This window comes from Cervus canadensis, chromosome 4, assembly GCF_019320065.1.
Source record: "Cervus canadensis isolate Bull #8, Minnesota chromosome 4, ASM1932006v1, whole genome shotgun sequence".
In the NCBI taxonomy this organism is placed as follows: domain Eukaryota; kingdom Metazoa; phylum Chordata; class Mammalia; order Artiodactyla; family Cervidae; genus Cervus; species Cervus canadensis.
In genome coordinates this window covers 3,482,632-3,496,634 of record NC_057389.1, presented here as the reverse complement: position 1 = coordinate 3,496,634, position 14,003 = coordinate 3,482,632, and the positions used below count along the sequence as shown (strand labels likewise).

The 14,003-nt window shown below is 36.8% G+C and overlaps 1 protein-coding gene across 9 annotated transcripts in view; it reads left to right on the top strand.

The window, feature by feature from the left end:
* Positions 1-14,003, top strand: part of FER (FER tyrosine kinase) — a 447,462-nt gene that overhangs the window by 140,225 nt on the left and 293,234 nt on the right. For 8 of the 9 annotated variants that reach the window (XR_006268870.1, XM_043464502.1, XM_043464503.1 and 5 more), the window contains one exon: positions 1,296-1,485. Coding sequence is in view for 8 of the 9 variants with exons in the window: in XM_043464502.1 (XP_043320437.1) it covers positions 1,296-1,485 (190 nt within the window). In the remaining variant the exon portion in view is untranslated. Of the gene's footprint in view, positions 1-1,295; positions 1,486-1,650; positions 4,074-14,003 lie in introns of those variants that run through there. The other variant, XM_043464509.1, reaches the window with a different exon arrangement.

Sequence of the window (14,003 nt, the reverse complement as noted above, 5' to 3'; positions counted from 1 at the left end):
GGTCTTTGGCTCATTTTTAAAGAAGTTTGCTTGTTTTCTTATTATTGAAATTTAAGAAATCTTCGTATATGTTGGATAACAGTCCTTTATCAGATATGTCTTTTGTAAATCTCTTCTCCTGGTCTGTGTCTTATCTTCTCAGGTTTTTGATCAGTTATTTAAATTGATGGGTAATTGATTTACAATTGTATTAATTTCTCCTGTACAGCAAAGTGATTTAGTTATACACAAATATACTTTTAAAAAATGTTCTTTTCCATGACGGTTTGTCACAGAGTGTTGAATATAGTTCTCTATGTTATGCAGTAGGACCATGTTGCCTATGATCGCTTCTATGGTTTTTAGGCATCTTGTTTTACGTTTAAGTCTTTAGGCCATTTTAAGTTTATTTTGTGTGTGGTGAGCGTGTTGTAACCTCATCGATTTACATGCCCTGTCCAACTTTCCCAGCAGCATTTGCTGAAGAGACTGTCTTTTTCCAGACTGTCTGTAATCTGTTATTAACTTGCTTTCAGCAGTGCACGGCACAGTTCTTTCAGATACTAATATACTAAATATGACAGCATTTTCAAGGTGTTTCTCATCACTGCTGCCTGTTTTCTTATGGCTTTAAGATGGGCAAATTAATTTGAAATTCCTATTAGGGACAGCCTTGAAGGGTAAAAAAAATCACAATAAGGTAACGTGTGGCCTCTGTAGTTCTCTAAAGAAGGAATGAAGAGGTCTACTGTCTTTATAGTGGTGTATATTGGAAAGATTTGAGGACTTACACTTGTTTAGTCCTTGTAAGGAAAACTTTCCCTAGCTCTAAGCACACAATCCTCACAGTAGGCACACAGCTTGCTTTCAACTGTCACCTTGATTTGATTTATTCTTCTCTAGGCACAGATCTGATTTTAGCTATATTCCATTTGAGATTTGAAATAAATTAAGATTCTGCTTCAGTCATATTAATTCACTTTAGTCTCTACATTTCTGGACCAAAATGTCTGTACTTTGTGAGGTAGACGGTTTAGCTATAAAATAAAATGAGTGCCATAGATCGTAATAATTTGAAAGCATTTTGAATTTGGTTTTTGCTTCCAAACGCTTCCCTCAATTTTGTTAATGCTAGCGTTTAACAACTACTGTGATGACTCAAAGTCTGTTTAGTTTCATATAGTTCTGAAAGACTCTTGCAAAGAGGAAAATGAAGAAAGGAACATAATCTACATATATACAGTATATAGTTTCCTTCAAAGTCTTTATTTCTGAAAGTAGTTGAAATAGCTTATATTAAATGTGTTCTCTTTTAGCATTGTACTTCTGCTAAGCCAAAAACAGGCCCTTGAAGAGCTGAAGCAGTCAGTCCAGCAGCTGAGATGCACCGAGGCGAAGTTTGCAGCACAGAAAGAACTGCTGGAGCAAAAGGTGCAGGAAAACGACGGGAAAGAGCCGCCTCCCGTCGTCAATTACGAAGAAGACGCACGGTCGGTTACGTCTATGGTAAGCAAAGAGGAAACGACGGGGAAACTTGAGAGAGTTGTATATGGGGTAATAAGTGAGTGCAAAAATTAATTTGGGCTGCTATAACAAGTTGTTACTCTTGTTAATATGCAGGTCCTATTAAACTTGTGTGTAAATGCAAAATAAACTTGTCGGGCACCTCAGGTCACCTGGAGAGCGCTTTCAGAAACCACCTGTAGAGTCAGAGGAAAAAGCTCTTCTCTTGCCTTTAAGTCTGAAAACAAAGACTGCAATTGTTTTTATTGCTGGGATACAGCAGGAAGGTAGGGTGTTATTCTTAAGGTAGAAATAAGAAATAAGAAAAAGATATTTATTAATTTTTTCTTATTAAGAACAGTAGACGTTTATCTGAGATTGATGACGTTTTTATTGTTTTCACAATATAAAACATTGATTTTCCTTAAAAAGATTTTTTCTTATAAATATCTTTTAACTACAATAAACACATTTAAATCTAGCAACTAGCAATTCAACTTTATTTTATATAGATTTATTAACTGTTTAAGAATGCTTGGTGTAAATACGTTTTCTCTCTTCCCCTTCCTTTCCTCCTCCTTTCATCTTATGTTGGTGGTTTCTATCGAGGGACAATTTTGACACCCGTGAGTCATTTGGAAATATCTCCAGACATGTTCGATTTTCTCAGCTGGTGGATGCTCTTGGCATCTAGTTGATAGAGGCCAGTGATGCTGCTAAATATCACACAGTGCCCATCACAGCCCCTCTTCTTATTCCCAACAAAGAAATACTCAACCTCAAAGGTTAACAATGCCAGGGTTGAAAAGCCTGAGCTGTGTCCTTGGTTTTTTCTGAGTAACTGGATGCAGTCCATACGTAGAACTGTTATAGTTAATGATACTATAGATGATATTTGAATAATTTTTAGTTTATGTTTTTCTAAGTAGTATAGTTTGATTGTTAAATGAATTCACAGGAAATGTCTCCATAGGAAAAAAGATTGCATTTGAAATTTCCAATTCCAGATAAATCTGGATATGAATATGAAGTGTTTAAATTATCATGATTAAAAAAAAAATAAATTATCATGATTATTGTGATTTTTAAATTAATTGAGCCATAGTGATCTATGCAGTACATTGTGAATTATAATTTTTTACTCTGCTTTACTGTCCTATAAGATAATAAGGATCTTATTATATAGACCAAGGACCCTACTAGGTTAATTTTCTTATTTCATGATTTTTGGTAACTATTTGGTATATGCCTTTTTTTTTTTTCAGAGAAATTTCTGAAGGTTATTCTTTTGCTTGGCTTTCAGACCTTAGTAAAGCTTTTATTCTCTGAGTATGGTTTATGATATTTCCTTGTCCCCATGTGGCTGTGGAAGTGGTTACTTCATAGCCTGACTTAGTGGTAGATTGTCACTAAAGGGTAGCATATCCCCATTTTATAACTACAACTAAAATCTAGAGTTTGCAATTTAAAACATAACAGTTCATTAAGTGTTTCATTAGGAACTCATAATCCTTTAGCGTTTTATCTTTGATAATCATTGAAGAAGAGGTTTTTCAATAAATGAATAAACAGTGTTTTAAAGAGTACAGTTTGTGATCCCAAGGGGCACTAGTAGTAAAAACCCTCCTGCCAGTGCAGGAGAAACAAGAGATGTGGTTTGATGCCTGGATTGGGAAGATCCCCTAGAGGAGGGCATGGAAACCCACTCCAGTATTCTTGCCTTGGAGAAGCCCTTGGACAGAGGAGCCTGGCCAGTAAGGGTCCATAGGGCCGCAAAGAGTTCAACTGAAACACAGCATAGTACAGTTTAAGAGGCTGAGCTGCTTCCTGGTACTTTCAAGCCTTCTCTTCTACCCACTTACTAAATGCTGATAATGTCTTGTGAACTTCTAGAAGGTGATGTCAGGTGCTTCATTTCACCCAATTTATTTTAAATAGCTGAAATGCTGTTTGTTTCTATACATCTTATCTATTCATTGGAGCAATGCCTTTAGTAAGTCTTTAAGCGATTTACAAAGAAATGCTGTGTGTAGTTTAAAGTAATAAAGCAACATTTTATAAATCAAACAGCACTTTCCACCAATTGATGCCAATTAATGAGGTTCTACAGTATGTTTTATAAAACAAGTAAAAACTATTTTCAGTTCATAGTTCTTACAACTAAATAATACTCCCACATATATCAGTGAAATTTTTGCATAATTCAACCTTTCAGTAATAATTAGAATATAACTTTCCATTTTATTCAAAAAGTCAAAATATTAAAACTATAAATGGTTTTTCCCCAAATGTCTCTTTAAGCATTATGAGTAATTTTACCAAAATGCTTGAAATTCAGGTAAGCAGGCCCATTGGTTTTTCCTCTTTATAAATTCTATCTTTATAAAAGATATCTTTGTATTTCAATAAGGGAAATTTAGTTGAGTATTGGAAGAATTTCCACAAGGAAAATTTAGTTGAATATTGGAAGAATTGGAAGAACTAAAAATGAAACCATAACAGTGAGAAATAGTAAAGCTTGGCCTAAATATTCTTTAAGAGTAAGTATTAACTATTGTGTGCTGTACTTAGTCGCTTAGTTGTGTCCAACTGTTTGCGACCCCGGGGACTGCAGCCCGCCAGGCTCCTCTGTCCATGGGATTCTCCGGGCAAGAGTACTGGAGTGGGTTGCCAGGCCCTCTTCCAGGGGATCTGCCCAACCCAGGGATCGAACCAAGGTCTCCTGCTTTGCAGGTGGATTCTCTACCATCTGGACACTGGGGAAGCCCAAGAACACTGCAGTAAGTAGCCTGTCCCTTCTCCAGGGGATCTTACTGACCCAGGAATGGAACCGGGGTCTCCTGATGGCAGGCGGATTCTTTACTAGCTGAGCTACCAGGGAAGCCCACTAACTATTCTACATTTCCTGGTTATTGGCGGTGTTAACCAAAACACAGACTCCTCAGTGGTGATTGCTTCTGTGCAAGAGCGTCCTTAAGGAACTGTTCTGCTGAGATGGGCCATAGATGATATATTCTTACAAAAATTCCAAGGTGATTCAGATACATGGTTAGAAGTCTCATTAGGCTCTTAGATGTATTGATGTTTATTTCAACTTTTAATTTTATGAGAATTAAGGCCCATCTGTTAATTTACAGAAATCTAAAAAATTGTGTAGGCAAGTAATATAAACATTTTTGCCAGGAAAGCAAGAGTGAAAGTTGCTCAATTGTGTCCAAACTCTTTGTGACCCCACAGACTGTAGCCCACCAGGCTCCTATGTCCATGTAATTTTCCAGGCAAGAATACTGGAGTGGGTAGCCATTCCCTTCTCTAGGGGATCTTCCCGACCCAGGGATTGAACTCGATTCTCCTTCACTGCAGGCAGATTCTTTACCGTCTGAGTCACCAGGGAAGCCGATCCTCTAATGTTGTCTTTTTCACCTAGGTCTAATTTTCGCCAAAATACTAAGGAGAAAATGATAAATGTCAAGTGTTGAACAGTAAGGGCTTCCTTGGTAGCTCAGACAGTCGGGACTCTGCCTGCAAAGCAGGAGACGTGAGTTCGATGCCTGGAAAAAGAAATAGCTACCCTCTACAGTATTCTTGCCTAGAGAACTTCATGGCCAGAGGAGACTCGCAGGCTACAGTCCACGGAGTCACAAAGAGTCTGACACGACTGAGCAACTAACACAACAGAAACATCACACAGTCGTTCTCTATTACTTGTGGACACGTATGTTTCATTTATACACTTAAAGTAGTATTTATTGATCACCTACTGTGTGTCAAAGATATTTTCAGATGCTTGTAATAGTGAATAAAACTAATGAAGACTCTTTCTTGGGAGTTACATTCTATGCTGAGTGGCACTTAATAAATAAACTATATATTATATTGGAAGATGCTAAATGCCAGGGCATAAAAACAAAGCAGGATATATGCTGCTTTAATAACTGCAAAAGAGTGAATGTTATTAAATAAATACAATATATTCCTACTACATAAAATAAAAATAGTAGATAAAATAAAATATCTCATGCTTACCATGCAGAGGCATCCACTGATCAATTTTTACACAAGAAAGTGACATTTGACCAAAACCTTGAACTGGGAAGCTAGTAAACTAAACTGCTTAATTTCTGGGGAAAGAACATTCTAGTCAGAGGATGTGTTTATTTCAAAGGCAAAGGCAGGGACATATCTGGACTGTCTGGGGTGCAGTGAGGAGCTCTGAGCAGGGGGAGCTGAGAGGATAGGGAATGAGAGTGAGAAGCGGTGAGAGCAGGTCTCAGGTCCCGGGAACATAATGAAGGGTCACGCGTTTTCTGTGAATGAAAGGGGGAGCCACTGGATGAGGAGGTTATAATTTAAGATTGACACACTCTGACTTGTGATTTCAATGATCGCTGTGTCGATAATATACTTAAAGGTAATAAGGCTGGAAGAATAGGGTTTTTACCTATTCTTTTTTTTTTTGATATATTTTTTTATTTTTTTTTTTATTCTTCTTTTTTTTGATATTTTTACCTATCAACGCAGGTGATAGAATATGACAGTTAGAGTGAGGATGGTGTCACGGGAGGCAGTGAGAAGTGATTCGTTCTGAGTATGTTTTGATGGTTGAAAGTGAAAGTGAAGTTGCTTATTCATGTCCGACTCTCTGTGACCCCATGGACTTTATTAGAGCCCACCAGGCTCCTCTGTGCATGGGATTTTCCAAACAAGAGTACTGGAGTGTGTTGCCGCTTCCTTCCCAAGGGGATCTTCCCAAGCCCGGGATGGAACCTGGGTCTGCTGCATTGCAGGCAGACGCTTTTACCGTCTGAGCCACCAGGGAAGCCCATGAGATTTCCTGTGGGTTAAGTGTTGGGTGTGAGAGAAAGGAGTCTAGGACAATTGCAAGGTTTTGAGGAGGAGCTCTAGAGGAATAGAATTTGTTTCAAGTGCGTGGAAAGACTACGCGCAGAGCGGCCTTGATGAAGAAGAGCACGGGTTCCATTTGTCTTTCCAAAAAGAAAGAAAACTGAAAAACACCCAATCAGTGTAGAAATTTGGTAGTTCCAGAGTGTGTTTTGGACTGGAGATATACATTTGAGAGTTGCAGGCATCAAATGGTGTTTAAAAGTATTTGACCATAGAAGGTCACCAAGTGAAAGAAGGTAGAGAAGAAAAGGGAAGCAAGGGCTGCACTCTGGGGCACTGCAAGCTAGATCTGGACAAGGAGGAGTCAGCAAGAAACTGAGGAGGAATGGCCAGTGAGGCGGTTGAAAGTCAAGAGTTTGGTGTCCTCGAAGTACATTCCAAGGAGAAATGAGTTCTGTAGTTTGGGACCTGCCAGGGTAGGGCACTTCCCGACTTGACTGCAGGACTTTACTAAACTTTCTGTATCAAATGCACAAGAGGAGATCTATAGCACAGAATGCTCTCTCTCTGGAAATACTGGTCTCATCCTTTCTCAATCCTTCTTCAGAGTGTCCTAAAGGGACCACTTGCCTCTTGGCAAAACTCTATTAGCCTTTGCCCTGCTTCATTCCGTACTCCAAGGCCAAATTTGCCTGTTACTCCAGGTGTTTCTTGACTTCCTACTTTTGCATTTCAGTCCCCTATAATGAAAAGGACATCCTTTTTGGGTGTTAGTTCTAAAAGGTCTTGTAGGTCTTCATAGAACCATTCAACTTCAGCTTCTTCAGCGTTACTGGTTCGGGCATAGGCTTGGATTACCGTGATATTGAATGGTTTGCCTTGGAAACAAACAGAGATCATTCTTTTGTTTTTGAGATTGCATCCAAGTACTGCATTTTGGACTCTTTTGTTGACCATGATGGCTACTCCATTTCTTCTAAGGGATTCCTGCCCACAGTAGTAGATATAATGGTCACCTGAATTAAATTCACCCATTCCAGTCCATTTTAGTTTGCTGATTCCTAGAATGTTGACATTCACTCTTGCCATCTCCTGTTTGACCACTTCCAATTTGCCTTGATTCATGGACATAACATTCCAGGTTCCTATGCAATATTGCTCTTTACAACATCGGACCTTGCTTCTATCACCAGTCACACCCACAGCTGGGTATTGCTTTGGCTCCATCCCTTCATTCTTTCTGGAGTTATTTCTTCACTGATCTCCAGTAGCATATTGGGCACCTACCGACCTGGGGAGTTTTTCTTTCAGTGTCCTATCATTTTGCCTTTTCATACTGTTCATGGGGTTCTCAAGGCAAGAACACTGAAGTGGTTTGCCATTCCCTTCTCTAGTGGACCACATTCTATATAGCAGTGAGTACATTAGGCCAAATATAATAATTTTTGTTCAATCTCCTTTATATGTCAAATATATCTAGAATTGATGGCACCATGGAATGAGTTCTTTTTAAATGTTTTTAGCTATACTGTAAGATAATTGCCTTTTTGATGTTTCTGAAGTTGTACATTTTAAGCCCTGTTACTAGAGCAATGCACAATATAAATTTATCTTCTCTATGTATTTTATTGATTTCTGCTTAATTGAACAGCACTGTCAATAAAATCCTGTTTTGTTACATTTCAACCAACAAAATATCTTGTTTGTTGACTAAATATTGTCTGCCATTGTGATTCAGTGGTAATTCGTTTTACCATAGTGTTCAATGTATTTTCAGGTTTATAGTTAGTCCCTAAATTGACGTGCTCTCAATTGAGATGTCATATTGACATTATTGAAGCTTTACCTGTTTTCATCATCAGGTACATTTTCTTTCGGTAAACATATAAGGTAGATGTTAATTCCAAGCCTTGCTATCAAGTGTGCCGAGAGGAGTGCCAGGCTAAGGACCGGGGGCCTGGGTCGAGCTTCGCCTCTGCTGCGGAGCTCCTCTGAGGTTACTTAGCCGTTCTGAGGTTTTTTTTTTTTTTCCCATAAAAGGAGAAAATGTGTACTCAACTTGTCTGCCAGGATTTCTGTGACACTGAAATGAGATTATGCAAAGTACTGTATGTTTTATGAAATACTGTTAAAACACGTTTCTATTTCATTTTTTTTCTAATAATGTACCTTAGTTCACATTAATTTGTTAGATACTTACTGAGTTCTTAATTATGAATTGTAGATATTTTTGTTGGATTATCTTTTGTATTTCTTATTTATGAAGGCAAAAATCATAATTAATTTCTCTGAATATGTAGAACATATGCATGCACAGGGGTCTAAGTGTCCTTTTGTTAGCCCTCAGTTCGCTACCTCAGAGGTAACTTTCCAAAAGCATTGTATGCAAATATAAACATGAATTTATATTACATGTTTTCTGCTCTTTTGACATAAGTGGTAAAGCATATAACAATACTGTTCTGTTTACTTTTCTGCTTAATATATTTTAAATATCATTTACAACAGTGAATATACACTTCTTTCTTTCATTTATTTGTTCAACAAATAAGTATTTATTTCATGTCAGATATCAGGTTCCATTTTAACTTCTGAGGATGCAGTAGTAAACAAAATAAACTTTTTATTTTGTTCTCATGGACCTTTCACTCTTAACTGAAGGAGACAGCAGTAAATTTATATATCTGTATGTGTGTGTACACACACACGCACACACATACACGTAGTCAGATGGTGGTAAGTTCTTTGGAGAAAATAAAATGATAGAAGAAGAGGGTATGAAGGAGATAGACAGTATATTTTTATATATATATAGTATCAGGTGGTGGTAAGTTCTTTGGAGGAAAATGAAACAGGAAGGAAGAAGAGGGTGCTGGGAGGTGTTTTATATGGATGGTGGTCAAATAGGGCTTCACTGATCAAGTGGTGTTTATACAGAGATCTAAAATAACTAAGGAGCAAACGGCGAGATTGCCTGGGGTGAGACTATTTCAGGCAGTGGGAAAGGCAGCGGGAAGGCTCTGACGCAGGAGTTTGTTTCTTGTGTTGCTGGAACACCAAGGAAGGCAGTATGCCTGGAACAGAATGAGGGAGCAGGGGCGGGGTTGGAGAAGTAGGAGGCATTCAGATCATACAGTCGTGCAGACCAGTGTGAGCACTGTGATGCTGACTCAGAGAAGTAAGATTCTAACAAAGAATGACGTGTTTACATGGTTTACAATATTTTGTTATTATTAAGACAGCTTTGGTGAAATCCTATACTTTTTCTATGTATATAAGTGGAGATTATATGTAAGATCCAGTTTAGAGGCTTTTGTGCAGTTTATATAGGTTTAGATTTTACTCTAAAATAATTCAAAAGTTTCTTAATCTGAGAACAATGTAAGTTATGGATAGTAATTACTATATTAATATTGACATTAATATTTCAGTCTTATAGATTCATAAATTCTTGCTTTCAGTTTTCCTTTGGCATGGATTTTTATCATGCTGAACTTTTAGTAGCTCTCTTGTTTATTAAATTATTAAATTCTCCAGTGGATCTGATACTTAAAGGGTATTTAGAGATATGTGCTTTATGTTTATTTGATGGACAGATTTTTAATTTATAAAATAAAGAATGTTAGGAGGTGATAATGATTACATTATAAAAAATTTGTTGATTTTTCCAAATGATTCAGGTCAAGATTCCTTAACATCCTAACCATAGGGGAACCACCAGTCAAAACCACAATGAGATATCACCTTACTCTGATCAGAATGGCTGTTATCAAAAGAACAATAGATAACAGTTTTTGGCAAGGATGTGAATGGGCAGGAATGCTTTGGCACTGTTGGTGGGAATGTTAATTGGTTCAGCCCCTATGGAAAATGGTATGAAGGTTCCTCAAAAAATTTAAAAAAAAGCTGCCACACAATTCGGTAATTCCATTTCTGTGTATTTATTCCAAAGGAAATGAAAACACTAACTTGAAAAGGTAGTCTGCACCCCCTGTTCCTGTCAGCTTCCCAGCCGGCACTAGTGGTAAGGAAGCCACCTGCCCCTGCAGGAGACAGAGGATCAGTCCCTGGGTCGGGAAGGTGCCCTGGAAGGGGGCATGGCAGCCCACCCGTGTTCTCGCCTGGAGAATCCCGTGGGCAGAGGGGCCTGGGGGGCTGTGGTCCATGGGATCGCACGGAGTCGGACACGACTGAAGCGACTTTCCGTGTGGCACATGGGGTAGAGAAAAATGTGGAAGCTTGAGTCAAACTGTCGTGACTTTCATTGTGTTTAAGGAGATTTTTACTTCCCCCCACCTTAGTTCAATTTCTTCATCTGTAAAATGTGGTTAGTAGTATGCCCCTCATAGGATTGTCATCAGGACTAAACGAGGGTTGCAAAGGCGAGGCACTAATAGAGCCCTGGACACCGTTAGAAAGGTCTTCAGTACGCATCGGTTTTGCCCCCTTTTTTTCCCTTCTTCCCTCCCTTTCTCGATTTCCTCTTTTCTCTGTGTCTTGCGCTTTTGTCCCTGTTTCTCCTTTCTTCCTTTGCCTTCTTATTAAACACAGTCAAACAACTTGCATGAATATTTATTGAGTGCCATGGATGGAGAAAAATAAAACAAAGTCTCCATACTGAAAAATCTACATTCAGCAGGCAGAAAGTTGTAATGAATAATTGATTAACAAGAATGCATCAGAGTTAACGGGATGAAATTGATCATTAATATTCCTCAGATTTTAGCCTTCACCCCAAGGCCTTCTTTTCCTTGTAATTATGTTATCTGTGGGCTTTGTTACCTTCTGTCATGATTTAAATGTTAACTTATAACCCCCATCTACATGTCCAAGAAAATTAGGAATAGTCAAATATTACTCAAAATAAACATAAAAAATAAAAACAGAGAAGTTAAGTGCATTATGCAGATTCACACAAAAAGGTTAAATTAATACAGATTTTAATTTATTGACAATTTCATTATTATTCATACACTAACTAGATTTCATTTTTGTGTATTTTTTTTGGACTGTTTATTTATAGATGTAGTGTTAACTGATAATCTCTGTTATTGAAAATTAAAAAAAACTAGACTATCTTATGGTAGTTTAATGCAGATACATTATTTGAAAAAACAGAGGAGAGATCTCATCATATGAAGAACAAAAAAGACTTTTACGTACATGGCTAATTTGTTATAATAATTGTGAATAATAAAATTGCCAACAGTTTCTATTGATAATGAGTACATTTGTTCCTTTTCTTCCATGATACATTAATAGTCTTGTCTTTTTTTTTTTTGCACCCATTGAAAATAGGTCAGTCAAAAGCAACTACTTGGCATATAAACTTTTGAATATCATGTTTAGGACATTCTTTTAAATTTTAAAAATTATCTAATTTCCTTCAACCTGAAAAAAGTTATTTCAGTCTCTACAACTTATTTGCTAATTCCTGTATTAAGTTGAATAGTATTTGTCTTAAAATTCACGTGAGAATATATCATCTTTTGACTTGAATTGTAGGTAGATAGTTGACCTTGCATGTGGTAAGGAATTCATATATTTTTATCTCCAAAGTCTTTCATCTTAAATTTTGAAAATTATTTTATGACATATTAATTTCTTTAATAGAAAGGTTTAATAAAGAGGATTTGTGAATATTATGATGGATTGCTTCATTTGGTACCTAATGATAGAATTTTAAATCCTAATAAATTTTCTCTTTTGTTATAGTATTCTGTAGAAAATTATTTCTCAGTATTAATAGTTAAAAGATTAAGACTCAAGTATTAATTTTTAAAATCATTGTTTTATTGCAAATCCCAGGCAAATGATAAGATTTTGAACTAAGGAAGATTTTCTCTGTCAGAATATATCTAGAGATCTTTCACAGTAGAGGATAATTTTTGCAGATACATTCTCAGAATTGCTTAAAAATCATTTAATCTTTGGAAGGAGAAATAACTCTATCAGAAAGAAATCATTATACTCCTGCTGTGTATTTACTATGTGGTAGATGTTACAGGGGCTACAAGAGAAGATAAACAAATTCAGATCCTTTCATCTGCCTTCGTTTTGAAACTTGAGTGTTTCTTCCATGGACAACATTTCTCCCTTCCTTTCTCTTTTACAAACAAGCCATAACTGGCTATAATGCTTGCTGTGAAGGTGTTGTGTCCTTCAGGTGTTTTGGGGTTGAAAAAAGTTTGAGGACTACTGGGTAAAGAATTTTGTCTTATAGAGCTCTTTTAAAATTCTGAATGCCTCTTGCGAAAGTAGCATATTAACATTGTGAGATAATAAAATGTACCTCAAATCAAGGCTTGGGGGCCAAACAGAGTGGCAGTTACCCTGAATGTGGGTAGTGCAAGCATGTGAAAAGATCCTTTGAATGAAGTCCTAATATAGATAGGTAAGCTAGAGAGTGGGTGTTGGTGTTAGAAAGGAAACTCAGAAATTGTTGGAGATGAATTTAGTGTCTTTCATAATTTTGCCCTTAAGCCTGTCCCTTTCCTTTTTCAGAAGTAGTTTAGGTTGAGAGAGGTGGGGAAAAAATTAGGATAGAGGAGAAAGCAAAAGGAAAAGGTCTTAAAATTCTGGAAAGGAGAACTGACCTCTTTTTCTGTGATATAACCAGAAACGGTAGAGGGCTACAGGTGGAAACCCATGGGCTTAGTAAGAGCAAGGAGAATGTGGGGTAGATGGGTCAGAAAGGTGAGAGGCAGCTGGTTAAGAGGTCAGTGAGCAAAGGACTAAGAACAGGGTTGGTCAAACAGGGTCGGGTTGGTGGGAGAAAGAAGATAAGAAAGGTAAAGAACAGGAGGGAAACAAAATACAGAAATAAGAGGTAAGTAAAGGAAAGAGTAGAAGGGGACTAGGAAAAGGAGATGGCAGAGGACCGTGCACTAATTTAAAATAAAATAAAAATATTTATTGAACCAAGCTAAGGGTGTCAAAATGTTTACTTTGTAGTTCAGAAATATCTAATGTATGGATATGATTTGTGGTTCTAGTACTTAGTAAACCTCATTCTTATATTTTCAAGTTTTATGTCAAGAGCCAAATTATAATGATTGATTCCCAAAGGTTTTTATTGGATGGTATTTAATAATAAAAAATAAAATGGAAAATTTTAATGTTTACCCACAAACAGAAATAACTTAGTTCCAAATAAGTAGTTCCCCCAAAGAGAAATCTGTAATTTATTGGTACAGGGTATGAGTGAGAATACACTTCCATTATACCTATAGCTACTTTGATTTGCTATTACTTATATCATGGGTATTTGAGATAGCTTGTGTTAACAGTGTTTAATTGTTACAGATATCTATACTTTTGATATTGTGAGCCTTTTTCAGTTTTGTTATTTATAAAATATTTATAGTCTTTGCATGTATTAGTCTCCAATACAGGTAAATTATTAGTAAAGAAGCCTGTTGGATAACTCTTTATGTTCACTCATGGTTGGATGACATAAGATAAAATTCAGATCAGCATGAAAATTCTTCCTGAGATCCTTTGTTGTCCTCCCTTTGTGCATAATAGAAAATACATAGACTTTTTCTGTAGCCAAAATTAGTTCATATCACATTTGATCATGTTTTCAATAAGTTAATTCCTGAGCTTACAACTAATAAAAATTAACTGAACATGGGATCCTACATTTTGATCATGTAGTGTCTTCTAATATGATG